Genomic DNA, 27,404 nt, shown 5'->3' with positions numbered 1-27,404 from the left:
ATTTTCTTTCTCGGTATTTTTATAGCAAACAGATAAAATATAGTGGACACCTACAGCTACACTGAGTCACTCTTTTCTTTTGAAGAATTTTGAAACAGATGACCGTGATCAGCCAGACCACAGCAACAAATGTTACACTAGGGGAAGAAAGGGTAGGCAAGACCTGCAGTTTTCCTCTGCCTGTATCACCAGAGGTGCTTTATTCCCAGCCCAGCAAAGCTGTTTTGGAATCACCTGCTCCAAGAGAACCCACATCTACCTTTCTTTTCTTGCTACGAACTACTACGTATAGTCAATCTGTATATCTGTGCAAAGAAAGACACTAGCTTTCCAAATATGATATAACATATTTTATCCTGTGCTTTTCACTGCACCACTCACTTCATTACATCTGTTACAGTTCATCCATGATTGGAGATTGTAATATATCTATTAGTTATCCTTGGGCAGATATCCATGTAAATATGCTGCCAGATTCTACAAAGATATTCTGTAAACATATCTGGAACAAATAAAAGACCTTTTTCTGGAGGCAGTCACATTCTTTGTCTTAAAAAAGGCTACCCAAGCTCAGTCTTATTCATACCTTTCCTAGAAGGTATTAGGATGCAAATCACTGTCCTAAACATTTTTGATGTACCTTTCTGATATGATGCTAACCCAGACTATAAACAGGTCACTTTACAGTAGCAGATGTTTCAGCATGTATCTGTGCAGTAAGGGGGAAGAGGGTTAGTGTAAAAAAATAATAATTGGGTATCACAGACTAGTGATGCTAAAGAGTGTAATGTACAGGAATGATATCACTATTGTGAATTCTGAGAATCTGTGACACTCATGACATGAGTTTAAGTGACAGATTCTGTAGCAGGTGCTCTTTAGTACAGCATTATAGACAATGGTGAAGAAAAAGCTGTTTAAAACAAAACAGTGGCCAAGTAGTTGTGTGATAAATAATATTTTGGGATCTATACTACTGGACAAGCAGCAATGCACAAGCAATGTACTACTAACAAAGGCTTTTGGTGATGATGATCCCCTGTTACATAAAATCTACTCGTCTCTCTTCTAGCCAGTTCCTTACTCACTGTAGAGGTCCCTATTAATCCAATAACCAATAATTTCCCATCCTTCTCTGAAGTCCAGACAAATTAGACTGACTTGCATTTCTCTTATCCAAAAAATTAATTATCTTACCTGAGATAGATAATAGATTGATCTGAAGTGACCTATCAGCCCTTTGTTTTATGCTGTCTGCTTCCATCTTTACTATATCTTCAGTATTTTCTTAAGTTTTTGCCTGATTGAATCACACTGCTAAGTCCATATTAGGCTAAGTTACCTATTTTCTTTCTTGTCTTAAACGTAGTAGCTATTTATATTACTCTGCAATTTTATGGTGCCACTCAGATTTGTTTCCACATTCTGTCTAATTGTGATTTTATATTCCAGTATTTTGGGAATGATGTAATCTTCTTCTCTCCCTGTCTCCTGTACACACATACACATTAAGCACAGTAAACTTTGTTTTGGCAAGCCTGCCTTTGCTTTTGTGCTCAGCATTGGTCGCATTAAAAACTGAAATACATATCAATTTTGCATCTGTTCTAGGTGAGAGATAATTTTAAGCACATAGTAACCCTCTTCCTTCTTTGTCCTCTGTTAAGGAATGAAGAACCTTCTTTCTAAAGCAAAACTCAGATTGATTTTAAGTCTTGCCTTATCCCAGTGTTTTCTATTCAACAAAGCACAGGATTCTTTGTTGGTTTGTCTTTCCCCCTTTCCTTATAGATTTTCTGCTTAAAGTTAATGTTCTTTTTAAATTCATTATTCCGAACAGAATTTGGAATCATTCCCAACAGCTTTTCTTCTTTGACTGGAGTATGAATTCCAGGGAATTTTTGCACCTTTGACTGGGAAGACTTTAGCTTCTTACAAATGTATGTTCCTGAGCTCTTGATTGCAGTTGATTTATCTTAATTTCTTAAAGTTTTCCCTTTGTAATTGAAAACACATGCATGATAAGGCTAAGCTAAAATTGCAACAGGAGTTCCAAATTTCTGAATAGTTATATTGAAAGTTTGTGCTTTTATTGTTTAATATTCTGTGTAATCTTCTGGTTTTATGAGAAATTAAAACCATTGATAGTACATCTTTTTTCTACTGTATCTTTCTGCCAGAACTCCTCGATGGGATTATCTTGCTGTCACAGCTGATTGATAGTGAACACAGGTGTGTGTGTTTTCTCTTTGAATCAGAGTTAGGCATAGGTGTCATAGAAATCAAAATCTTTCATTTGTAGCTTGATCTAATAAAATACAATTACAATACCATCAGCATGGAGGAATCTCCCACACAGCCTGGTGAGCACCCTGGGGGGTATGTTTTAAGCGTGGTGCACAGTAAATTAGCCCCTAAACACCCATTAATGCTAATGAGAGCTCCATGGTTAATTTCCTGAGCACTGTGCTGAAAAGGTACCTGTAGGTATTGGTTTTAAGCCTGGCTACCATACATTTAGACTAATAAAATGTACTGTAAAAAGTGGACAAACTATCTAATTCAACCATTAAAGTTGTCCTTACAGTGCAACTTACACAATGCAAGTTAGTCAATCTGCAAAATAAAATAAGATCAATGTGGATTGATAGGAGACACTTTTCAAATATGGAGGAAAAATAATATTCGCGTACAAGAGGCAAATCAAGTATGCAAGAGGAAACACAAAATATGTTTTAAGACTGTGATTAAAGCTCTTCTCTCCTGCCCTGATAACTATAGTCATCAGACACAACGGGACAAATCTCTAATGAGCAACATAAAGTTGTTATAACTAATCTGTCAGTTCCATTGAAGTTATATATCCCTCACTATTTTTATTGTTAATTCCATTTCAGTGGTGTAAGTCACTTAGCTGAAGTTTCTATTCTCTTTTAAACTGTATTTTGAAAGTTTATACTTCAAGATATAATGAGAAAATTTAAGTGGAAGGTGCAGCTGTTACATTCTTAACTGATGTATTTCCAACTCGTGCTACAACATGAGCCATCTCTGATTACACCAGCATTAGCTAAGTTGTCCATGAGATGAGACAATGCTATTAAGCAACAGGATCAAATCTCGAGGAAATGTTTTGTAATTTCATTAAAGAGGAATATAATTTTTCTTCCCATGCATTGGTCAGGACGTGTAGGACACCAGTCCCAGAAACCTTTATAATTTAAATAGCTTTAACTTAATTAAAAATGAAATGCATTTTTAAATATCTTGCTTAGATATAGAAAAATGTTGACTGTGTTTATATTTGTATGATGGTCAGGTGGCTGTAGTACCTTTACCAACTCACACTCATGTCTCCGTAACTAAGCTCTGGTTCCTTAGCCCTTAGAGTTGAATGTACAAAGATAGAAACTCTCAAATGTGGTGTTCCTTTCTGGGCCAGTTCTACCACTGCTCAACACTTGTGATGGCTTGGAACTGGCACTCCCGTCCTTAAGCTCCTAGAAAATTTTGCATCAGAGAAAAAGAGGAGGAGGCTTTTTAACATTTTATTTTCATTCTGAATATATTTCTTCAGTTACACACATTACAAACAGGCTGTTTCTGTTTTCCTCTGCCTTATCATAGCCACATTTTTAATTGTTAAGATTCTCTCAGTGCAGAAAAGAAGACACTTTTGTTCTTCTAATTGCAGAGGTAACCATTTTACCATCTGCCAGAAAATGAGAAGTGCTACTATGGAATCTTCAACAATTGCCCAAAGGACAAGCAAATCCATTGATTTTATTATTTATTTCTTATAACATAGCACTAATCAGTAATCAGAACTGTTGTGCAGGTGGAGTATAAATGAAGAGACTCCCAAAAAAACTTACAACATAAGCTTAACATAAATAGCTCACTGGAAGCGTGTTGGTAGAAACTTTAACATAGCTTCACTAGCGGGCTTCAGTTACTACATAGGTCATTCTGTGCTCACACGAACTGTGATAGTTTTGCAGCCTGTGCAATAGCCACATTCAATCAGATGTACGTTTGGACAATCAAGTCACCAACTGAAACAATTTTCAAAACCATGACACTTAATTATGTTTAAATATCTTTAATTAGCCTAATATTGTACAACTTCTCTATTAAGCACTATGTAAAGTTCTAGTAAGTTCAATGATATGTTGGATATAGAACTAATATAATATTGGGTCCCTAAAAGACATTTAGATTACCCTTTAACATGTATTTGGAGGTGCCCTATTTTTGAAAATTCAGTGTACAAATCCTACAGTAAGAGTTTGAGCTCTGGATTTTCAGTGTCATCTCCAAAAGGCTTTTTAAAAGGCTTATTGGCTAGCAGCTGTTCATGGAATGAACCATTATGGTTTTATGCACATAAAGAATCCTTAGACTTCACATTATTGTCACCCTTTTTAAACTCAGTCATGCTATTCAATTTCTTGAATGCACGAAGCTAGGGAAGCATACAAAACTACAGATCTCTCTCTCGTGGTAAAAGAAACATATAAATAAATATTCAGTGTACAATTCTCCTTACCAGTTCCACACCCCACCCCCCCACACCCCCCCCAAGGCACATCTCTGCTTAAGTTATTTCAATTGCAAATGAGTGTTTGATAAATAATTGGATACTGAAATGCCAGTTTGAGATGCCTCTATCCGTACTACCATCTAATTGCTTACAAAATTTTCAGACAGGTTCTCTTCACTTTTTTAAATGGTCTCTCTGATGTATTTTTTCCCATACCTGTTTTCTAATAAGTCAAGCACATATTAGCCAATTTTCCTTCTCTTAAGCATGCACAGACCAGCTCCAGAATCTTAGATTAACTTGTCCTAAAATGATTTAAGAAACTAGGGATTCAAGGGATTGATCAAAGCTACTCTCTTTACCTTTAAAATACTCAAACAAGTGTTCATCAGATTTTTGTTTTCAGATGAAAGTGATACAGTACATGAAGCATTTCAACTACAATAATGCAAAGGTGCCCTCTGGGAAAAAGAGGCTAGATTTTCCATGTTAATGCTCATCCGTCCTCTAGATTATGTTGCAAAGCAAAAATTCAGGATGTTAGTCACACTTCAGCTTTCTCACACCAGGTTAGATTTTTCCATGCCTGCATGGAGTGAATGTCAATTATATAAGTAATCCACAAATAAAGCTGATTTTCTAGGTTTACAAATACACGTGTAGGTGATCAAATAGAATTCTATAAGAATAAACACCAAGAAAAGTCAATATTTCTTGTCTGAAACCATATCTGTTTCTTAAGACTCTCCATACTTGTAACAGTAAAGCATAACTATTTTAATAAACATACAGCAAAAAGGTAATGAAACACAAGCTTGTGAAAAAATATATTTGGGAGCAAGGAGTAAAAATGTAGATTATTCTTCCAAAACCAATCTATTTTCAGGATTCTGCGTCAGAGAATCTAAATAGTTTATTTTGTTCAGAAGAATAAAGATAAAAGGCAAAATAAAGACAGCCATTCTTTCGCAGGAAGCATAAACTCAATGAAGACTAGAGTATTTCTTAGCAGTACAGGCTATACCACTTGATAGCAAAAGGAAAAAAAATGCTGGCACTTAAAACCAGCAGTGTAGCTATCCATTTAAAACCCTGTATCAGATTACCTATACCATGTGATGTCTTATATAAAGCTGGATAACATTCATGATCAGTTTGTATCCAGCACAAAGCTCCTCATAAATAAATAGGGCTAGAGGCATGTTTTGATGGCAGAGGGCATCATACTGCTCTGTTCTTATTGAAAGATGGCCCTGGTTTAGTAAAGATATGTTTTGTTGGCAAAAAGTGCTATCATCTGGTTAAGTGGAAGGATGTTCAGACATGAAGCTGAAGCAAACATTTTAGCTTAATCTTGAAGGCAAGTGATTTACTTTGTAGGATTTCAAGGCTATTTATTTTACAGTACAGCAGCTTGTTTACCTGGAATCAGTGTGACTCAAAATCTTATTAAACTGGAATATTAGGAGGAGGAAAGAGAAAAATAAAAAAAAATAAGAGGAAGAAACAGAGAAAGAGTTAGAAGGAGTTAGAAATATAAGTAGAAGAAGAAATAAGGATTTAAAGAAGAAGAATGTTAGAGAATAGGAATACATCAAGTAAACATAAATTTAACTTTATCTTCTATTTAAATCCTTAATGGAGCCCTTGCTTACTCTGGTCAACAGTTTCTCTTGCAAATAGCTTCATAGGCATCAGTGGGACAATTTCTGAGAGTTACTGCATTTTTATGTCAATAAGAAGTGGACTATATAGTCTTTCAGATTATAATTAACAGAAATTACTACAGAGTAGTCAGAAGGAAGAGAATATATATTTTATAAACTCAAATATCAGAGTACCAAAAGAGGGCACTGTTTTAACCACTGGGAACCTAGCATTAATCAGTCTTTTAATACGTTTGCATTTATTTCACACACACACACATCTTATTTTTCATGCTATTTCACCCATTATTTTTCTATAATGAAGTTGATTAATTAAGGAAATTCTAATTCTTAGACCTTACCTTTCCTTCTGTTCCCCCCCAAATACACCTCTTTTTTCCATTAATGAATTGGAAATCATAATGCAGCTACTATTTTGAATGGAAGAAACTATTAATCTGGAAGATACTACTTAATATATCTATGAGCAGTCAACACTGCAGCTTTTATAGTCACGCTTTGAGCTATTCTTTCCCACAGCAACCTGATCAGCTATCTTTTCCTATGTTACACAAACATGGCGAAGTCTTTACCTACAAGCTTAGTCTATGATTTTGTGGAGACACCTTCACTGAATTACCTAGATCCTCATAAAATCTGTCAGTAATATTACAAAGAATCTAACTTTGATATCAGCTTCAGTTAAGGAAATATTAAGCAGACACTTATTCTCAAAGTCAGATTTCTGGTAATACATATATACAGAAATGACTGCCTTAAAATTTATCTCATCTGAAAGATGTGTTTCATTTCAGATTTCTATATTAAAATTACATTTTGCAAGACACTTTCACTATATACACCACACCTCCCTAGTCTCTCACATTTTTTTGGCTTAGCTTGTTTTATGTGATAGTTTTACTGCGTAACTAGCTTGCTGTTGTAGCACAGTGAATCAATGATAGAGTACATGACAGCTGAGGATCTGTTTTTCCATTTTCAGTAACCAGTGATAGTGACACTATCCTTAAAAAGGGCTCCTTTGATGTACAAGTCAAAGATGCCTCTGTCACGGCAAGTCAATGGCCAACAGCCATCATTTCTTCATCATTTGTATGTAGGTGTGACATCCTCCATCTGTCTCTGTTGCCAGTTACCGAGCAATCACAGGATTTAGGGAAAACATGTAGGTAGATGGAAGAAAGACATAAGACCTGTACAAAGGATGGATTACTCTCTCATCCTCACTGATCGCAGTATTAACTGGTGGAATGGAAATACAACTAACAGACAGAAGAAAAGGATTCAGAGCAGTGAGGGGGACAAATGAAATAATCCCACACAGAGCCCATTGCTGGCCAAATCGATCTCAGTCATATGCAGAAGTTGTGCTGTGAGGTTCACGTGAGGCTGTCAACCACATGAAAAACTATTTTTCCTACCACTGAAGACTACCACAAGAACAGATTTTAAAATCAGTTATCTGCTTGCTTAGTGGGTTTAGCTAAAGAGACTAATCAAGCTCTGTCTATATTAGTTCTTATACAGAAGAACAACTGATTCCAACTAGTTCACAATCTCCCCTTCCACATTATTCAATACTGTAACCATAAATTTCCTCAAAGTGCTTTTCTTGCTTAGTACCCAGAGAACACCTCAATAGCACAGGACCCCCTCTTCATGAACAACATCCTATGTTGTCACTAAAATCAAGTAACACATGTTGTATTTTAATTTAGGACTTCAGCCTAGAGACATTAGGAAGTTAGTGGCTAAATCCATTGGTTGGACCCTGGAAAGTCATGGATAGGGAAAGCCAGTTTGTCTGCTTCCAGTATGGAAATTCTGTCTAGAACAGAACTGGTGAAAATCCCAAGGGCACGTCCTGTTTCTTTGCAAATGCAGATGATCATAAAGCTAGACAGAAAACTGATCCAGAGCTCGGGAGACACTGGCATTGAACAAGTCTTTCGAAGAGCCTTCTGTGGGACCACAAATGTGGATTTCTTTTCCACCAGAAAACTGAAGGATCGTTCCTGTAGATCAGGCAAATCAGAAAAAGGCAGCAGCTCTGAAGTAATAGGAAAAAGTAGTAGGTGGAAGGCCTGGCACAAAGAGTTCCACTGTACCAGAGGCCTAACAGGCAAGAACGGCTTCAGTGACAAAAAATGACTGAGGATTTTAGCTAGTCTATGCATCTACATATAATAATATTTGAACAGTGGGGTCCTGAATCTTCAATATACACATGCAGGGACAGGAAGTTTATGTACAGAAAGCAACTATTCCTGAGCTAGTGTTTGCAGATGACCGCACTTTCCTGTCTCATGTCCCCAAGGACGTGTTATTAATTATTGGCCAGTTTGGATGTTCTGCAAAGCTCTTCAGACTTACAGTTCCTCTAACAGAAGTGTGAATTCAGTCAAGAACAGATAAGGCTGACTCTCCAGTGTTCACAGATACGTGCAATTCAGGGTAATGAAAAATCCCCTTGGTTGTCTGCATTTCCGATGCAACCCTGCAGATGATGGTAGTATGGTGTATTGTCTTGGCTAGTAATCAGGTAACATCTAGGGAGGGGATATGATCATGATCCACAAGGGAGGGCCACTTGTCTCTACTGTACCTCACAGTTGGGAGATTTAGGCTGCATATCCTTGATAGGCATAACCTTGCTATTATGTGCTTCCGTCAGCTCAGTCCGCAGGCTCTTCCGTGATTAACTGAATAATTCCATTTGCAGGATATGATACCTAGCTCCGCAGTTCTGGGGCACTGTACATTACTGGCACTGAAGTTACGATAATCACAGCTGAATGGTCATGTAGCTTGTCTACATGATGACACAACCCCTCAGGTCATTATTTGCAGAGGGCTCCAATCAGAAACTCAAACATTACAATAACCTTAAAGCTAATCTTATCGTGTAACAAACAGACTTCTGTGGCAGATTACTTCTGTGTCCTGGCAAACTTGGATAATATCTTTATTGTCGTACTGAACTGTGTCTATGAACTCTATAAAGCAAAAGAAAGAAAAGCAAATAAAAAATAAGCACTTGATAATATCCTGTCTCCTCTGTACCAGCCTCTGCTCTCACCTTAAAATTTATAAAATGTCTTTTACAAAAAAGAGATACTGAAGCTTTTATGGTAGTTTCGAAAAGATACTTCATCATCACACTGACTGGCAGCAGGGAAAAACAACTTAGAAAACTGCTTTTTCATGGAGTAGATGAGCAATAGTCTATGAGGAACAAAATGTGATACTGCCACAGCAAATGCAGGAAAAAAAATTTCAGAACCGTCACACAGCTAATTCAAATTGAAGGGTATTAAACAGGATTTGCCCACAACTAGCTTGCACATTTTCTACTCTGCATTCTTAAAAATATTGCTTCAAGATGTTCAACTACAAGGCTAAATTGTATCTGAAACTTTTTCAGATATCACAAAAGGAAAGAAAAAAAATTGCATGGGGTGTGAAAGATGATTGCCAAACATGCTGCTATGATACTTTCAAATTTCAATCATATGTTTTAATACTAAATTCAGGGTTGAAAATATGCACATTCCTTCACAAAAATGCCTATATGGAGTTTCACCATTGAAATTTGGGTACCTGATCTTCAAAAGTGTTAAGTATTCAACAGCATTAAAGGTGAATGAAAAAGGAAGATATTCAAACCATACATAAGTATTTGTATATGGACTTCAACATACTTTCTTCTCAAGCCCAAGCTCACTCAGTTACACATTCTGGATGGATGTTTTATAGTAGAAGTTTTTAACTGCAAACCAGAAATGCCAAATTTAAAATGGCTGAAAGGAAAAAAATAATTTTTGCCTTTTCTACTTCTCAGTCATGAATATGCTATCACAATCTCTTATCTTTTTACTATACAGCTTTATTTCAATATTATAAAGAAGCCTTTTCTAGATATGCAAACGTTGATAATTGTTTTTTTTATTTATGAAATTACAAATTCTGCCTCCCAGGTCTTCATTCTCATCCTGCAGAAATCTGATTGGCAGGTATACCCACCCCAAAAATTATCCCTGCTAGAATCCAGCTGTATGATACAGAATATGCTTCCTTTCCTCATGATCATGCTAATATGAGCACAGAATGCGTAGTCTTGCTATGTAGTGTGAGAAGTTATATAGGTGATCTATCTTTTCATAGAGGGTTTACAAGGGCATGATTACTTTCTATAGAAATATTTTTAAATCCTTTTTAATTGTTAGGATTATATATGTTGAAGGTTAGAAAAGGGTGCTTTTGATTCTCAAATGTCTGTTTGAAATTTGCCACTAATTTGATGTGACTACAGCTAAACTGCGAGGTTCATTTCATACATTTCTGTAATAAGTACAAGAACTTAAGAGAGGCAACCTCATGATCTCATGAGATAAATGAACAATACTAAACGGTTCTTTGTTATCGTGGTATCACGTTTGTCAATTTTTAGGTTCACAAACCTTCAAAAAACTTAAAAATTGCAAGTGCCTAAGTGTTGCGTACTTTTCCATTTGCTTGGCATTTGTTTTGCTGTTCTATTGATGCAGAGGCAACATTTCTTGTGCAATAGTAGCCTCATGATCTCATGAGATAAATGAACAATACTAAACGGTTCTTTGTTATCGTGGTATCACGTTTGTCAATTTTTAGGTTCACAAACCTTCAAAAAACTTAAAAATTGCAAGTGCCTAAGTGTTGCGTACTTTTCCATTTGCTTGGCATTTGTTTTGCTGTTCTATTGATGCAGAGGCAACATTTCTTGTGCAATAGTAGCCTGTGATTCCGAGCAGTGCATCACACATCTAGAATGGGATGTGCCGCACAGCTCCAGGCTGCCAGCCGTGGGCCAGCAGGCTCCTGCAGCCGGGGCTGCATTTATTACACCCTGTTTTACAGGAGGCATTGCTTTGCTAGGAACAACTTCTGCTTCCAGTAGAGCGGGAGCTCGGGTAGCTTGAGATGCAACATTTTTCAGAGGAAACGGTTCTCCTTTTTATCAAGCATCTTGATACTGGTAAACAAAGCTAGCAAGCTTGTTCCAAAATGAAGCTCGCAGGCTGAGAGGAAAGGAAGAGCATTTACAATATGGAATTGATCCATTTTAAGCGTTCTAGTTGGCAAACGCATTAGAGAAAAAAGAAAAAAAAAAATTAGAGTCTGCAACAGATAATCTGGCATGAATCAAGAACAATATTTTGTAGGTGGGCCCAGCACAAAGCAAGGTCCATTAGGCTCAAAGGACACTGCTACAGAACAATGGAAGCAGACAGGAAGTCTGCACTAATAAATATGCCCATTGGGCTAGTGCCACTGCCTAGCATGGCATAGATACATACAGAAGGATTATACACTAAATGGTGCAAACACAGTCCAGTCCATCTGTCATAAACATTAAGTCCAAAGGCCACAGGTGCAGATGGCACTAAAAAGTAAAAATTACACCCAGACAGAGACCACTTCATGTAATATGGAGAAGAAAAAAAACCCAAGCAAAACAAAACAAAACAAAAAAAATCCAGTGATTTGTTTCCAATCAATAAATGTTCTCAGAATGTCCTTGGCAATCTCTGCTTCTTCCTTTCCCTCTGTCATTGTGCAAGTGTAACATACATTTTATTTCACAAAAGTACTTTGAGCATTCAGGACTATTTTTTATTCAGTTAAATAAATCTACTTGATATTTGGGCAAAAAGACAAATAATTTAAAGTAAGATTCAGTTCTTCTTTCTAGTGTGTTAAGAATAGGGTGTGTTTTCCCTTTAGAGATGGAATCTGTTAGGCTCCAGGTATACCTTGTTTGAGGAACGTTCCCATACTAAAAAGCTTAATAAAAAGGAGGAGAATGTGCTTCTCTCTCTCGTAGTCCAGGTACACAGAAAGGAAAGTTGCATCCTCTTAAGTTCCAAAAAGAAGCAAAGAATTTCTGCTCTTTAGTCATTTTACATAATACTTGTACATGACACTGATTTTTCATACTGAAGTATCTTCAATATGTTTACTATATATCTGTAGATTATATATATAACAACGGCTACACACCACAGGAAACACCTTATAGAAGGGTTTAATCTGCCGTAGTTTTCTTCTTTCACAATCACCACAGGCTAGTAACCAAATATCCAGGGCTAAATGGGAGCAGACCACCAAAAAAGGGCTCTAAGAACTGTCCATCCAAGTGAAATGAGTCCCCAGAAAAAACACTGGCACTCTTTAGTTACCAGATACAGCTGTTCTCAAACCTGTGGAAATCAGAATTTCAAGTTTGTCCTTTTTTAGCCATTATTTGATGCAGTTGTAGAACTTGTACAAGCACTCAAAGAACTCAAAGAACTTGTACAAGCACTCAAATTGTCAGCTGATTAAATGAGGGATGTCAATTCTTTAGCAGCACTGACAGGAGTGTTTTAAAACTATAACCAAATGCAATACATCTTTGATAGAGTGTTGGATAGTGTTAGACCCCTGGTTTAACAAAGAAACAAATATAATCATATTCCAACTGTATAATTCCACTGAAATTCTTGGCAACCCTAGTGTTTCAGAAACAGAAGTTGTTTTATTCATACAAAAATCTCTAGAACTTTTTTTCACTACAAGAACAAGCATTATCTTTTTATCTTTAGTCAGCATTCACTTTGCTCATGTAATCTGACCTCCAGAAATCACTGAATAAACCTGATGCCTTTGTGATAGCACTAGCCATAAGATTATATAAACAGGTGAATAGGATATACTGCATTTTCTCTTTCTTCTGGACAGATTTTTTGTAACTGGACAGCAGACGCTATAATCACAAAAATTATTATGCACGCTATTTCTTTGTTGTACTTGCAGCCAAGTACTGTAAAGATTTAATAACACAGAAATGAGTCAACTGAATGTTATTTGCAAAATATTAAAGAATCATTCAAAAACCCCAAGTTCCACAGTTTTTAATTTTTAAGAGGTACATACCCACTAAACAAGAGTTTGAGCATGATCTCTACAAGAGATAACAATGGGCAGCATCAATCTCATTTTCCTAAAGTCTCAAATTAAAACCATTTAGGAAAGTGGTTTGTTTTTTTTTTTTTTTTTTAAAGATCAAAAAGTGTAAACAGTGATTTCAAAGACCTATTTCTAATACCAGAGGATTGTAGTATTCCAGTTATGATTTTTGCCTTCTAGCTGTGGTGGGGTCCAGTCTCTCATAACCAGAGCATGTTCCCATTAATTAACAAATGACTATCTGAAGTCATCTGGATTAGCCATGGATTAGAACAGGGGACTTTTCCAGCATCCCGTTTCCAAGTGTTTATTCCCATCCTGATGCTGCATCAATAGCTGTGACTTCAGCCGCTCCTACTTGCTCTGCTTCCCGCTGTCCTCAGTGACCAGGAACAACAAGAAGAAAGCTTCCTCTCTCATTGACTAGGCCTGCTTGTGCAACTGTGAGCAGATGAGACCTTGCTCTGCCATACATCAAGCCACCCAACTCTCATACAACCACCAGAGGAATAAATAAATGTGACACCATACCCGGCCTTGCAGCAAGGCTTACTTATCACGGTCACTACGGTGATACCTGCTCACACGATGTTAGATTACTCATTTCCTATTAGCTTGGAATTTAGGCAGAGTTTGCTCCCATTTCCATTCACGCACTGTAACTCCCGAGTAGCCCTGACAGACACTTTCCTGTGCCAGGATGTACAGAAGGAACCTAAAGAGGTTTCAACCATCCATCACTAGCTGTCATCACCCATGCCCTTATCTCCTGTTCCCTTCACCACAATAGTGACAACACCCGTTGTCCTGACTGCTCTGAACTCCTCCAAAGCTGTTGTATGGGGTCCTCATTCCCTCTGCAGATCCGCACCATGGTATCACCGCTGCCTTGTGATCTGAAGCAGGGAGGATCAGGAATGACTGAACACATCAGAAGGAATGTGCACTCACTTCTATTCATTTCCAGGTTGCATCCTGTCTTAGATGCGATGCTGGCTGGTGATCACATAGTCATGGAAATCCCATATGTAGCGTCCTGAAGTATGGCTGTGCCACTGCACAGTTAATTTTTAAATTCAATGTTTAAAACAGAAAAGTCATATAAATGTGTTACTATTTTTCTGAAAGTGAAGATGCTACATAGTTACACCAATTACTATTAAATTCATTGATTTACTACCTACCTTTTCTGCTATTGTACACCAATAGCATCAACTAAGGATGATGCTATTGGTGTTAGGGCTCAGGAAAGCAGCGAGGCTGCTGCCTGGGCCCTGCCTGGAGTTAAAGCTAACTGAACAGGATGTGATAACACTACCCATGCAAACATGAACAGAAAATAAGAAACTGTTGAGAGATAACAAAGTGAGAAGCTAATAAACTTTATCGATAGTGCAGTGAAGAATGGCTGGATTTCACAGGCAGTTGAGAGAGAGTTATGTGACCAATGGCCAAACCTCACAGATAGTTGAAAGGGAGCACTGGGGACCTTTTGGTGAGTACAGTCATGCAAGGCCACGAGTGCTCAAGAAACTGTAGCAGAAATTCCATGCAAGGCCACGAGTACATTAGCAATGGTATCAGAAATACCAAACTGGCAAAGAGATATAGCAAAGCTGGGACCAGTGGGAAGAAAGAAATTGGGGCAGGCTGTTTTCTGCGAGCAGACTGGAGCAGGAAAGACTTAACCAGAGAGGTGAAAAGGAACATCAAAAAGTAGAAAAGGAAAAAGGTAAGAATAGAAGTCCTGTGAGCAGTGCTGCCAGCTGGGTAGTACTGCATTTGATCAGCACAGCCTGAGTCAGGACAGCAAACCAAACTTGTAAACATACAATGCATATATCAGACTTGCTTCTCCAATCAAGAGGAAGTGAGTCAGGGAGAGGTGCTTTCCCTGGCCTAACAGGAGAACATCTGGATGGGACAGATTGAACATTCTGGTACCACTCTGTTGGTGTCCATTCCAGGTCTGATCACATTGGTATCTTCCCAACCACTTCCTAGTATCTTCCGGAGTATAAATCCATACAGTACAAGATTGATTACAATGTATTCCACATTCCCAAGTAGAGTATTTTCTACCAATGACCCAAGAGAGCTCACTAACCCTTTCCTTTTCCTTTTAGCCCCCTGTCCTCGCTGTTAGTCATGTTGATTCGGCACAAGGAAAAGATAGGCTTACAAACATCTGCTAATCACTCCCTATCTACTATTTTCACTTCCAAACAAAAATGCATCAGATTTCTTACGAACTGTTAGGCACTACCCTTTGAGTCTGATGATCCATCCAGTCTTCTACTCATCTAGTAGTCCACCCATCTACTCCATAACAAGCCTGCTTGAATATGAGGATGTTATGGGAGACTGTGCTGAAAACCTTGCTAAAGTCAAAGCAGATGACATCCCCTGCTCCCCTTAACCACGAATCCAGTCAATCCGGTGATCTCATCATAGAATGCAATGAGGTTGGTCAGGAATTAAAATCCATGCTACTCCAAATCACTTTTTTGCAAGAGAGCTTGGTATAAGCATACCAGATAAGCACTCACATTGTCTGTGGTCATCTTTACCACCAACATTAAGCTACCAGAAAATCTTTACTCATACATTTTCTCTGAAGTAATATAAATCTGTTAGCAAAATGGAATATTTTTGACACATGCAATCACATGATTAACACTTCTGTAGGAGGACTACTAATAAAATTATTACTGAGAAAACTAGATAAAATATTTCTGTGAGTCAGGTTCATGGGAAATGACGTGTTTCTGCTTCATGTGGTTTAAAGCCACAGTTAGTATTTTTTACAACTTTTATCCATATTCCATCTAATTTTCTTAAGTTTAACATCTTAATTCCTGGAACAAAATTAATGTCAATATGAACTTGTTGAGATAATAAAAAATATTAATGAGCTCCCAAGTAGTATTCTCCTGCAGAAATTTCATAATGTTCTCTATATATTCATATACATATATAAATATAGATATAAAATATGAGTGTATTGATAAAAATACAATATATATAAACATAGATAAAAAGTTTTCAGAAAGGCATATTTCTTTTTCTGGACCAACATAAAACCCCCAAAGAGTAGTCAAATAAAGTCTTCAAATAACAGTGCTATTCATTGTATTTTTACAGTGTTGGGAAAAACTAGTGCATACAATTGAAATTGAGATCTGCCCTTAAAGTACAAAAGGAAAAAGTAAGACTATGTACTTGTTAAATATTTTCTATTATGTGAAGCCTATTCTTAATATCCCCTTGCAGTACATTAAGTAATCACAAACATATACTACAGAAGATCTTTTTGATATATTACGATTTGTTTATAAAAGAGTTATTCTGTAGAATAGAGCCAAACATAAGATTCGCTTTTAGGAGAGACTTGTTAAACACATAAAGGTCTTCAGAAACAACTTTGCTTGTAAATATAATCATGAGTATGTACCACAAAAACTGAATTCACATTTATTTGGTTTACAGTTAAGGTGTGAATATTGACCTCTTAGAAATACATAGGTATAAGAGAAACGATTGAGAAATTTTCTATGAAAAGGAAGTGATTTTCAGAGTTTCTAGAAAGCCTTAGCTCCACCTATATCTCAGGTTTAATGTTGACATTAAAAAAGGCTACAGGTCCTCAGCCTCAGGCCACCCATACAACCAGGTTTTTTTCTGCTACCGGGATATGTAAGACACTCAAGACTTGGGTTCAGCATCCTATTGATTTCAGTGGGAGGTAAAGAATATCAAGGGGAGACTGGAGTCTAAAGTTTATTCTTGACATATGAGAAAGTGAGGAAATGAAAAAGAAAAGCCTAGTGTTGACTTGAGCTACACAGTGAAAAGGACAGGTAACAAATCCCTAATAGAACTCCAGGATAAAATGAAAAAAAAAAACCAAACACAGTTATACCATCCAATCTAATATAGTCAGGAAAAAACACCATTTCTGATCCCTTAAGCACCTTAGAAGCAAAGTTGCCTCCATAGATATGCTTCACTAAAATGGTAGAACTATCAAAATGAAACTGTTATATTGATGCTTTCTTGTGATATAGAGTACATTTGCCAGAATTATACCAATTCCTTAGGCTGCCCTTTTATTCCTGAAATGGGTGAAAAATTTTTTCTCCCTGTGGAATGTTTGAAATTACAATTTATTTGCCTACATTTATCATTCTTATTTATTGCTGTAATGTATTTTAGGCTATTTTGCAATCTGCAGATTGATAACATAATTACAGGTAAGGAACCTTAATTTATTCAATTGCTGGTGCAAATGCCTCAGATTCCTTGTTTATATTAAGAGATTTTCACGAGTGCTGCTATCTCGATTACTGACCAGCACTGACTGAATTAGTACTATTCCCATCTGGACACAAGCCCACAATTTTTTGATACGTGGTTAAACAGAACACACTTTTATAGTTAAATGACAGATACTTCCGTATCAGGTAGTGCAAAAATGTTGGAAGTCACCCCTGTACACACATACACTAAGAATGGAGAAATTTATCCCTGACTTAAGCGTAAAACCTAGCTATATAGTGGTAGGATAATTTACCTATGCATAGCTACTTCGCAGGGAAAAATTTTTAAAAAACAGCAAACAAATAAATCAAAGACATCAGAAAAGAGGGACAAAACGAGAATATAATGTTATTATATCTGTAAGAATGTATGAATGTAATACCACAATCAAGAAAATATCAAACATTAATATACCAAGACACTGAGAACTTCAGTGATAAGATAGACCTTCTGTTCCTTAGTCATGAACAGCTCTGCTTGTAATCTTCTATCTTTGGTCTGCATACAGATAATAGCAAACTTCTAGCATAACATTATGCTTGATTGAACTACATATTTCCAGCAACATTATTTTGGTCCCTGAATTTTGGGGTTTGTATCCCATATGTTACAGAAGAAAGCTGACCAGATGTTCATGAAATTTAACATGTAAACAAACTTAATTGGAGCAATAGAAATACTTGGACTTTTGGACTTCAACGTTGACTGACTAAAACCAGAGCATTTAGTATTATAAGAACGACCTTCACTTCAACCTTTGCACTACTTTTCAGGAAAAGCTTTTGAGGAGGAGGGCTCCCTCCCAACAACAACTAGTGAAGAATATCAGTTACCGTAAATGAGCACTTCTGCTGTGGCTTAGCAAAATACAACTTCCCACACCCTTTTTACCCAACAAAAAATGAGAGAGATGTGAAAAAGGCAATAGGAAAAAACTGTATGCCAAAATGGTATGGACACCAGAAGTTTACCTGGGGCAAGAAGGTGTGTTTGACTTTCGGATTCAAGCCTATTTTCTCAAAATACAATCAAAGCCAGGAGCGAAATCAGTACTAGAAGTTCTTTCTCACTTCCCTTTAAATGAAGTTGAATTGGATGGAATTGAATCCAAGCCTTTGGTAAGAAATTGCGACTCAAAATGGAAATCGTCATTTAACATGCTATCACTTGTATGTCACACTGTTAGACTGGACCATGTGTTATGATAGAAATGAGATTATTTCCAAGTTTCCTTTTCCTCAGGGGAAAAAAAGTTGAAACAAGCCTATAGAGCTCCTGGTCTCACCACTGATTCAAACATCAAGACTTCCAGTGACTTCGCCACTTACACTACACCTGTAAAGGGAGATCTTTTGCAAGATCTGTGATATGACGTTACAGTGACGAAAGTAGGGAAAAAACACATCACGGGTCAGATGATATGCAACAGCAGTTTATGACATCTCTGTCTCCTTTTTACCTCAGTTAATACCGTTGATAGCTGTTACAGTTATCAGGGAATCCCTCCCCTGCAGTAATCCTCTCCTACAGCCCTCTGAACTGCGTTCACACTTATGCCATCTGACTCTAATGGCACACAACACAAGTGCCCGTGAGAAAGAGTTGCGGAGTCTCTGTCTAGTACTTGTCACTTTTAAGTGCACGATAAAGCACATAAAAAGAAAGTACGGTTTCCAATGCCTCCATAATCAATTTAAAGAAGAGCATGAAAAGTAAGCAGAACAAGTGAAGAGGATTTTCAAAAATTTTCCCCATTTGTATAGTTCTATTGTCTTTGAATCTATTGGGAAATTTCTCCCTAAGCTCATAGACAGCAGACGTAAGTCGGTATTGAAATCAAAATATAACATACCATCTTTATCTGAGGATTTTCTTTTTTTTGTAATTCTTTAATATCAATAATTACAATTTAATAGCAAGGTAGTTTTCAAAGTACTTAGTTAAAGTGCAAGAAAACAGAATGGGGACAGGCAGGTTGCTCTTTCTAGATCTACAGAAAACAGCTTGAACAGAAGCTTTTCAGATATGAGCTTTTGCAGCTAATATATATTGAAGGATCTTTTCATGCACAGACTATACGCGGTGATTCTTTCCCTTGCTTTAAATCACAAAAGGAAACCACGAGCAAACAACGGCTTTAAAAAGTGAAACAAAAGATAATTCAACTTTAATACAGAGTCTGTCTGCCTCTCTCCCCCCCTCTCTCTCTGTATATATGTGTATATATACACAAAGGAAAGACCTTTAAAACACCACTTAATGATAATTATCCAAACTTGTTACCTAAAATGAGAAAAATTCTTTTGTTACTTTGCCTTCAAGTATGTGAAAACTTGGTTCCTAAAAGTTATCCTCTTTCTCCTAATTTTTTGCAACATAACCATCAGCTAGATGCATTTGTCACTGCAATATACGTAATAAGTATTACACATTTGTTTCAGTAATGATTCCACAAAATAAGGTTTCCAGCATCTCTCTGCAAGCTATAACATGTTACAAAATGCATTTTGTTACTTAAATTAATCCATTTAAGCAGTCTGTCATTATCATATTATCCCAAGTATTTTTAATCTATCTTTCGAAGAGAACAGGAGTATTGACTGTAAGCCACTGTAAGCCTTCACCACATTTTAAAGGAAAAGTTAAAGATCGAATGTAGAGTATAAATACACAAAGCTTTGGCACTCCACTTCCATTTCAGCACTCTGTACTGACCTCTACTGGTTTACTCATCGTAGCTTTCATAAATATTAAACAGCTTACTTTTATTGAACTTTTGCCCTCTCTTGTTCAAATTCAGGGATAAATTAAACTGTATCCCACCCTGCCAACGTCTCCCTGACTGAAGGTCTAAAAGAGATCAAGCTTCCAACTGTTGGTGGCAGTTTACCTATAGAGGGTGAGACACTATGAAAAATCATGAGTTAAAAAGACCCTAATAGTACATATACAGCTGTAGAAAGATATTAAAATCAGAAAACTCCATCTTAACACTTTGGGTGTATTTTTTGTGATTGAATAATTTACCACATTTGTTTTATTCAACTGCTGCCTCATGTCTGGATCATTAGCTGTTTGGTATATAAAATCTGGTTTTGTATTGTACAATACCCAGCATCTGACCCATGATGAGGACCAGAAGTATTACTGCAACACAAATTCCAAAGTTGTGAATATAAATTCATCATCTTAAATCATCCCCATTTGACAGACTTCTGCTTCAGAGAACACGCTTGTCTCTAGAAGCTTCTTTGGAAGAAATATTTGCTCTGATTAGGACAGAGCTGGCAGCTTATCTACCACATGCCAGTGGAGCAAAGTACAGTAGTAAGTTTGACTTTATAAAAGTATCACTGTAAATGTTTTGCCAAAGTAAACTGTCATTACCCTGTCTTACTGGGAGCAGCGACATGCTCATCGCATCTTTTACACTACTAAATGAAGTTCAAACCATTCACTTTTCTGACTGATCACAAGAAAAAACAAATCTCTAGTTTTTCATGTGCCTTACAGTTAAGAGTAACTCTAGTTAGTCATAAGTAAATGAGCAAACTTTTCCATCCTTATTTACCAAAGAACACTTTCATTGTCAGCAGCACTCAAAACTTTCCAATTTTAAAGGCCTATTTTTAGAATTCTTTGTGATGCAAGTCTTTAAGTATGAATAACAGTTTTACATATTGTGAGAACTTCATTTCCTCTCACGGCTCTATCAGTGACTCCAAACAATTTTTTTTTTTTTTTGGTAAGTCACCTGTACTGGCTGGAAAATAACAATTGTTGACCACAAAAACAATGAAGCTTTGTTTTTCTGTTGGTATACATAGTAAAGCAGGTCACATATTGTTAATTCAATTTCAGAACAGCAAGATGCCTATTATTCATGAAGCTATTTTGTCCAATAATGCATTTTCTTTCATTTTTCATAAAAACCTCTGTAGATCGTGAATATAAACAAATCACTCAAATCATTCAGCGTCAATCTGTAATATTTTAATACTATAAATAAATATGTAAACCATGTCTGTGTGTTGTTTTTTTTTTTTAAATCACCTCCCCCTGACTTTTTGAACACTCAGATTTCTCTCTCTTCCTTTACCGCCGCTGAACCTTACATCACTACATCCTAATGCTGTCAGTGCTTAGAACCACGAGCAACACACTAAAGAAACCCTGAAGAGCCGCTAGCCAGCAGGGCTCTCCCCCACGGCGGCAGAAAGGAGCCGGGTCTCCCCGCCGGCGGCAGCCGCCTCTCCCCGGCGCTGACCAGCAGAGGGAGGAGAGGGGGTGCCCGCATAGCCCCGCATCCCCCAGAGTACCACAGCCCCCTTTGCTCTACGTCCAAGCAAAACTACAAGTGGCGGCCCCAGTTTTAATGCCTGTGATGAAAACCCACACATGATCTTACCCAGAAAACGCGCCGATACCTGTTTGGGTTTTTTTTTTCATTCTTACCTTTACCTAGTGATTGAGTACGGGTGTCCAGAAGGTCGCTGTCTCCTGGTCTTGCTGGGTTTGCCACCGCTCCGATTCTCACACTGCTGCTTCTAGGACTTGGATGAACAACTGGATCTGATCTGCTTATTCTGTTCTGTGTTAGAAAGAAAACATTTTGATGTTCTGTCACTAGAACCGGGCCTTTGCTCAACACATTAGAGCAAGTACACAATCGTTCTGAGATTTGCAAATCGGCATCTTTTTCCGTCAGTGGGAAATAGAAAATCTTATTAAGACTTCCTATAACTTACGAAGGGGTTATAGGAAGATGTTGATTTTCACTGAACAAGGTGTTGACTGGATCACCGTGAAACCATCTTCTTTCCAAGAGGCATTTTAAAGCAACACTTTTGGTCAGCTCTGTGCAAAATATTCCACAACAGCCCAAATAACTTTTTTCCTTACCTCTGGTATCCCAGTGAGGTCACATTCTGTTAAAAACATCCTGTCAAGCTTGGTACAAAAGGGCTCCAAAGAATCAGAATGCAGAAGCTATGCAACTTGCTGACTAACTTTGCTCTGTGTTATTTACCAACCACACAAAGAAAATGCTGTCTATTCAAAACACAGTTCAAAACTCTCTTCACAGAAAGTGAGTGAACAAACGGTCCCATGTCCGATGCTGTAGTCACATCTCCCATGAGGCCCGGTGATAGCTCTGGGGCATGGGACGGAGTGACACCACCAGCAGTCACTACAAGGCACTTTTGTAAACAAGTTGTGTGTGCAGAGGAGGAGGAGGAGGCGGGTGCTACTTTTTCTCCATCTTAACATTAAGCTATATTTGCTTTATCATCTCAGAACTTCAGTCTTGCTTAGTCTACTGGGTGCATTTGCTCTAGTACTTGCATGCTACTTTCCTCACGATAGCCTTTGTTTTCTTCCAGAAGGGATCTGAAAGGAACATCTGGAATTAGTGCAGAAACCCTGGAGCCAGGTTAAGCAGCAGAAGCTAATTCAGGGCCTTCCAGACCCACCACAGAAACAGGCAAAGAAACTCAGTGGCTTACCCAACTTCACACCCAGCAAAATTCAAAACACCTGTGGCAAGTCTTTTGCTTTGGTTCGTTAAAGAAATAGGCCTCAGTTATAAAAGCCATACCCAAGTTTCAGGTGTTCAATATTCTCAAAACTCAAAGTGGGGATTCTGACCCAACTTTATGGCTTTGCCTCATTATACAACTGAATTCTTAAAGCAATTTGGGATTGCTCTAGAAATCAGAGGAACTTTAGATTTTGCATTTCTGTTCGGTAATTTCAAGTATTCCTAAAATCATAAATACTTTCCACCCACTTTCATTATTTTAAACCCATCTATTCTTTGAAAACTCTTACTCCACTAGTCACAAAGCCACACTTTGGCAGAGAAGCAGAAATTTCTTCAGTTTGCTATGGGAAGAGAAGTCCCATATAGACCCAGCACTTCCAGTACTGTCCACGGGCCTCCACTCACACCAAGCCACTCCAGTGTTTTTCTTTATACTCACAATAAATCACAGACAACAACTATTTCCAGATGTGGAAAGATGAAAAATTGTTCTCATTGATCGCTTTGTAATTTCATTCTTTAACTGTCTGACCAGCATTGGAGACTTCTTCTTGCCACCCAATCCAAACCATCCTTCTTTCTTATCTACATGGCAGCCCTTGCCATGCTCGCATTTTTTTTACAACTTCCTAGTAAATATTTTTTCTTATGCTTTCAAAGGTCTAAAAAACAGGTGTTATAAAACACCTGTCGTATATGTTTGTGAGAGGACAACATGAGACATGGTGACATTATGTTGTAAAATAAACACTAGTCTGTTTTTCCTTTTGTGGGGTCTGGTTCTGCAGCATAAATGTGTATTCTGATATCAACCCAAGTGAAATACCTTTATAAGCTTTTACAGGTTTGTGATGTAGGTTGTTCCAAATCTTTATTCCAGGAATAAAGATCATTCCAGGTATGACATAAAGGACATTCAACTGCTGATATACTTTAACAACTGTGTGATTCATGACCAATAATTGGATGACAAAAGTATAACTTTTAAAAATGTAAAAGTTTTCTAGAAATACAAAAAACCTTAAACTACCTAGCTATATAGTTGAAAATAATGCCTTTAAAATATGAATGGTAAATGACCTTGCAAGTAGAATTGTCTAAGTATCCCTCAGGATTTTTAAAACAAATGTAGTTGTTTTCAGTACCCAAAAAACATCCAGTCTTTTGTCAGAGTCTGCAGTTTTGCCTTGTCAAGCAGTACCGTTCTCCAAAAGTAGTGACTTAAAGAGATCAAGTGAACCTTCACTTCTCCATAATAGCTGAAGATACTACAACAGTTGCTCTTGCTTTTTAATGTAGACTTTAAAAAGCACTGGAGCCAATAGGAAGTTGTCCACTGATCTTTGTATACTTGTCTTATTTTTATTCCAAGTTTACATTATAAGCTCTTCTTATCTCATTAAAATTAGTAATATATTATGGAATAGAATACATGTATTCTTCCTCTTTCCCAATAACCTCACTGTTCCACTTAATTATCTGTATCTTAGGAACACATACCCTGCCTACTAAAATACTGCAGTATACAGTAGGTTAGTTATTTTCACAGTATCACCATGAGGTCAGAAAGTTTATATTCCCTCTTTTATGGACTGGTAAGACCTCAGTTAGGTCTTCCTCTTAAGCCTTTTCTGAGCTCTAGTACTTATTTTTTAATAGGTCAAAACCAGCATGCAGAAGGCTGTACGCAAGAGCAAGGTCCACAGAACATTAAGCCTCCTAAGTCCAAATATCTGAGTGATTTTCTCTTCTCTGTTACTGATCCTGTAACCAGATTTTGAAAGGTACACCTTGCTTGTATAGGGAAATCTACCAAACTATATGAGTTAAAGGAGTCTAGTATTTTAGAATTGTGTTCAGATCATATTCCTTTTCCATACTATTGTAAGAGAAAGAGACAAGCCTATTTTTTTTTTTAGTTAAAATCAACAATACCATTGCAAAAAGAGCAAAAAGTGAAAATGTCACTGTGTTGTGAAGACAGTTTCATGTTCTCTTTTTTTGTGCTGTGGGTACATTTCTGTTCTGGTGGCTTTGATGCGCCTGTGATTACGTGTGCTAGAAGCTCTTTTTGTCATTTGCAACCTGACATTCCATGTCCCACACATAAAATGGCACTCATTGAAGGGCACCCATTAGGCACTGTCCTTCCTTTGGAGCCTGATTGGAGATGGACACCTCTCCCTTGATTTTCTGAGGACTGGACTGTCAGTGGCTCCATTCAACTTAACAAGGAATATCAGATTGTTTTATTTATGAAGCTCAAAACTGAGACAGCAAAGTCAAGCTCAGATTCTCAGAAGTTCCTCCTATCTACCTCTCGCAATCTATTAATTCTTTAACAACACCAACAGAGATCTGTATGTGTGCTTTTCAAAAATTACCATATACTTCAGTCTCATGGAGAAAGAGGGTTAGAAAGTTTAAGTTTTGATGTTGATTCGCCAAATGTAGGTCACATGGGAGCTAAGATGTGAACCTAATAATGCATTTAATAGCATTGGCTCTTCTCTCTCTCCCCGACAACCCCACCAGGGAAATGAGACCAAGCAAGATTGATACTAATTATGCACACAGAGGAGCCCTAGTTGCAATCGCCAGCCTGCTGCAGAATTCTTTGTGGATGACAGGCAGAGTTGGCAAACAAAAGTGGAAGGGGGTAGAAAGAAAGAAAGAAAAAAAAAGCATTTTCTGGCTGTTCACAAAATATACCCAGAACTTAAAAAACCAAGTCTAAATGCACAAAAAAACCCAGGCAGGCCATGCAAAAAACATTTAGTTAGGTGTCTAATAACTCCAGGAGCAATATTGGATACCAACCCATCACATGCTCCCATCAGGTGGTTTAAAAAAATAAAACAAAAGAAGATTTTAAAAATCCCATGCTTCCTCCTTTCCCATGTAATTACCTTGAGTTACAGTTGGGGTGGGGGGAGTGAGGTGAATTTGAAACAGATAAAAGCTGGGTAAACCACTCCAGTAGTCAGGCTCATGCAAAAGTACTTAACCAGAAACAAATGCTGCTGATGCTTTTGTTCTGGTCTTTCACTGAAGCTTATTCTGGCCTTCTGATGTGCCTCCTATAGGTGCCTCTGCCAGGCAACTGTGCATGTTCTCACAGTCCCAACTGCTAGCACCACATTTATTTATTTATTTTCAATCCAAATAAACTCTTAATGGCTTAACATAAAACATTTGGATTTTTTTTTTTGATGAACACTAAATAATAAAAAAGCCAGAAGCACAATAGGCCATAAGGGAATGAAAGGGATGATTGTTCAAAGCCCTATTAAAAGGTTTGTTGCTTTATTTATATGTTTTTTAACAACACAATTTCAAAGCCTTTTAAAGAAGACTCCTCCTCCGCAGTTGCCTGCCAAGATAGTACTTAGCTGAGGGAGGGAGTGGCTGCTCTTTAAAAGATGATGGGTTTAGAGAGAGATATAAAAAGGCTTTTCCAAAAACAGTTGTCCAGAAGGGCCAATGAAAAGAAACAAAAGATATGAGATGAGGATTAGATGGAAAGAAGATGGGAACATTAAAACAGAGAGTGCTGAGAGAGAGAAGAGATTTTTAAAGCAAAAATGGTTCTGTTAAGATCCTTTTAGTTACTCTGTTATACTAACCATTCTCCATATTTAGGCATCTGTCAGGTAGTAATTGTGAAGCACTTCACAAAAATTAACTCTGGCAGCCCTCTTTCATGAGGTAGGTGAGGGACAGAGATCCACTCGCACACAGGCAAAGCCCAGGTTGTACAGCTGGTTTCCACAGAAGACCAGAAAACTCTTTCACAGCACACCACATTACAAAGCAACAGGCACAGAAAGGTTATTCTTCCCCTTGGTGTGCTGCGTTATTCCACTGCAGATATCAAGTGACTTGTCTGGGTGGAAGACATGTCATGTGCGGTTGAAATATCTGGAGATAAAGCTGAGGTCCGTGTTCACTCTCCTTTCTCTTAGAAGCAAATACTACAGTCTAGGTCTCACTCTTAGGAAAATTCCTCTACATTCCTCCTATTGGTTGAGAGTCTGTTCCCTCAAAATGCTGTCAGCAATCATCATCACAAATGTGATCACAAACCCCCAGGTAACTTGTGCAAAGCTGAATAAAAGCCACCAAATGAGGTTCTGCACTCGCAGCAGGGAGCCAGTGCAGTCACCACTGGTAGTATGTCTATTGGTGACTTCTGTTGCTAGAGAGATGGCCTGTAGTTTACTCTGGCTGGAGTTTTTCACAGCTCGTGGCACCACTCCTAGAAATTAGGAGAAATGTATCCCTCTATTGGGTATAAGAAGTCTCCTGTGCAGTTAAGGAGTAAGTGTGAAGAGCTCTACCT

General features: G+C 37.5%; 1 protein-coding gene across 1 annotated transcript in view; it reads right to left on the bottom strand.

The window, feature by feature from the left end:
• Positions 1 to 22,458, bottom strand: part of LOC104083575 (suppression of tumorigenicity 18 protein-like) — a gene marked incomplete at its 3' end in the record, with an annotated part of 126,516 nt that extends 104,058 nt beyond the window's left edge. The window contains exons 1-2 of the mRNA XM_009587089.1: positions 22,420 to 22,458; positions 21,973 to 22,108 (exon numbers count right to left, since the gene is read on the bottom strand). Of these exons, the coding sequence (XP_009585384.1) occupies positions 21,973 to 22,108; positions 22,420 to 22,458 (175 nt within the window). The remainder of the gene's footprint in view (positions 1 to 21,972; positions 22,109 to 22,419) is intronic.
• Positions 22,459 to 27,404: the final 4,946 nt, after the last annotated feature.

The sequence above is a fragment of the Fulmarus glacialis genome, unplaced genomic scaffold (assembly GCF_000690835.1).
Source record: "Fulmarus glacialis isolate BGI_N327 unplaced genomic scaffold, ASM69083v1 scaffold16611, whole genome shotgun sequence".
NCBI classification, from domain to species: domain Eukaryota; kingdom Metazoa; phylum Chordata; class Aves; order Procellariiformes; family Procellariidae; genus Fulmarus; species Fulmarus glacialis.
The sequence above is the reverse complement of the archived record's forward strand: the minus strand, read 5'-3'. Positions and strand labels throughout refer to the sequence as shown.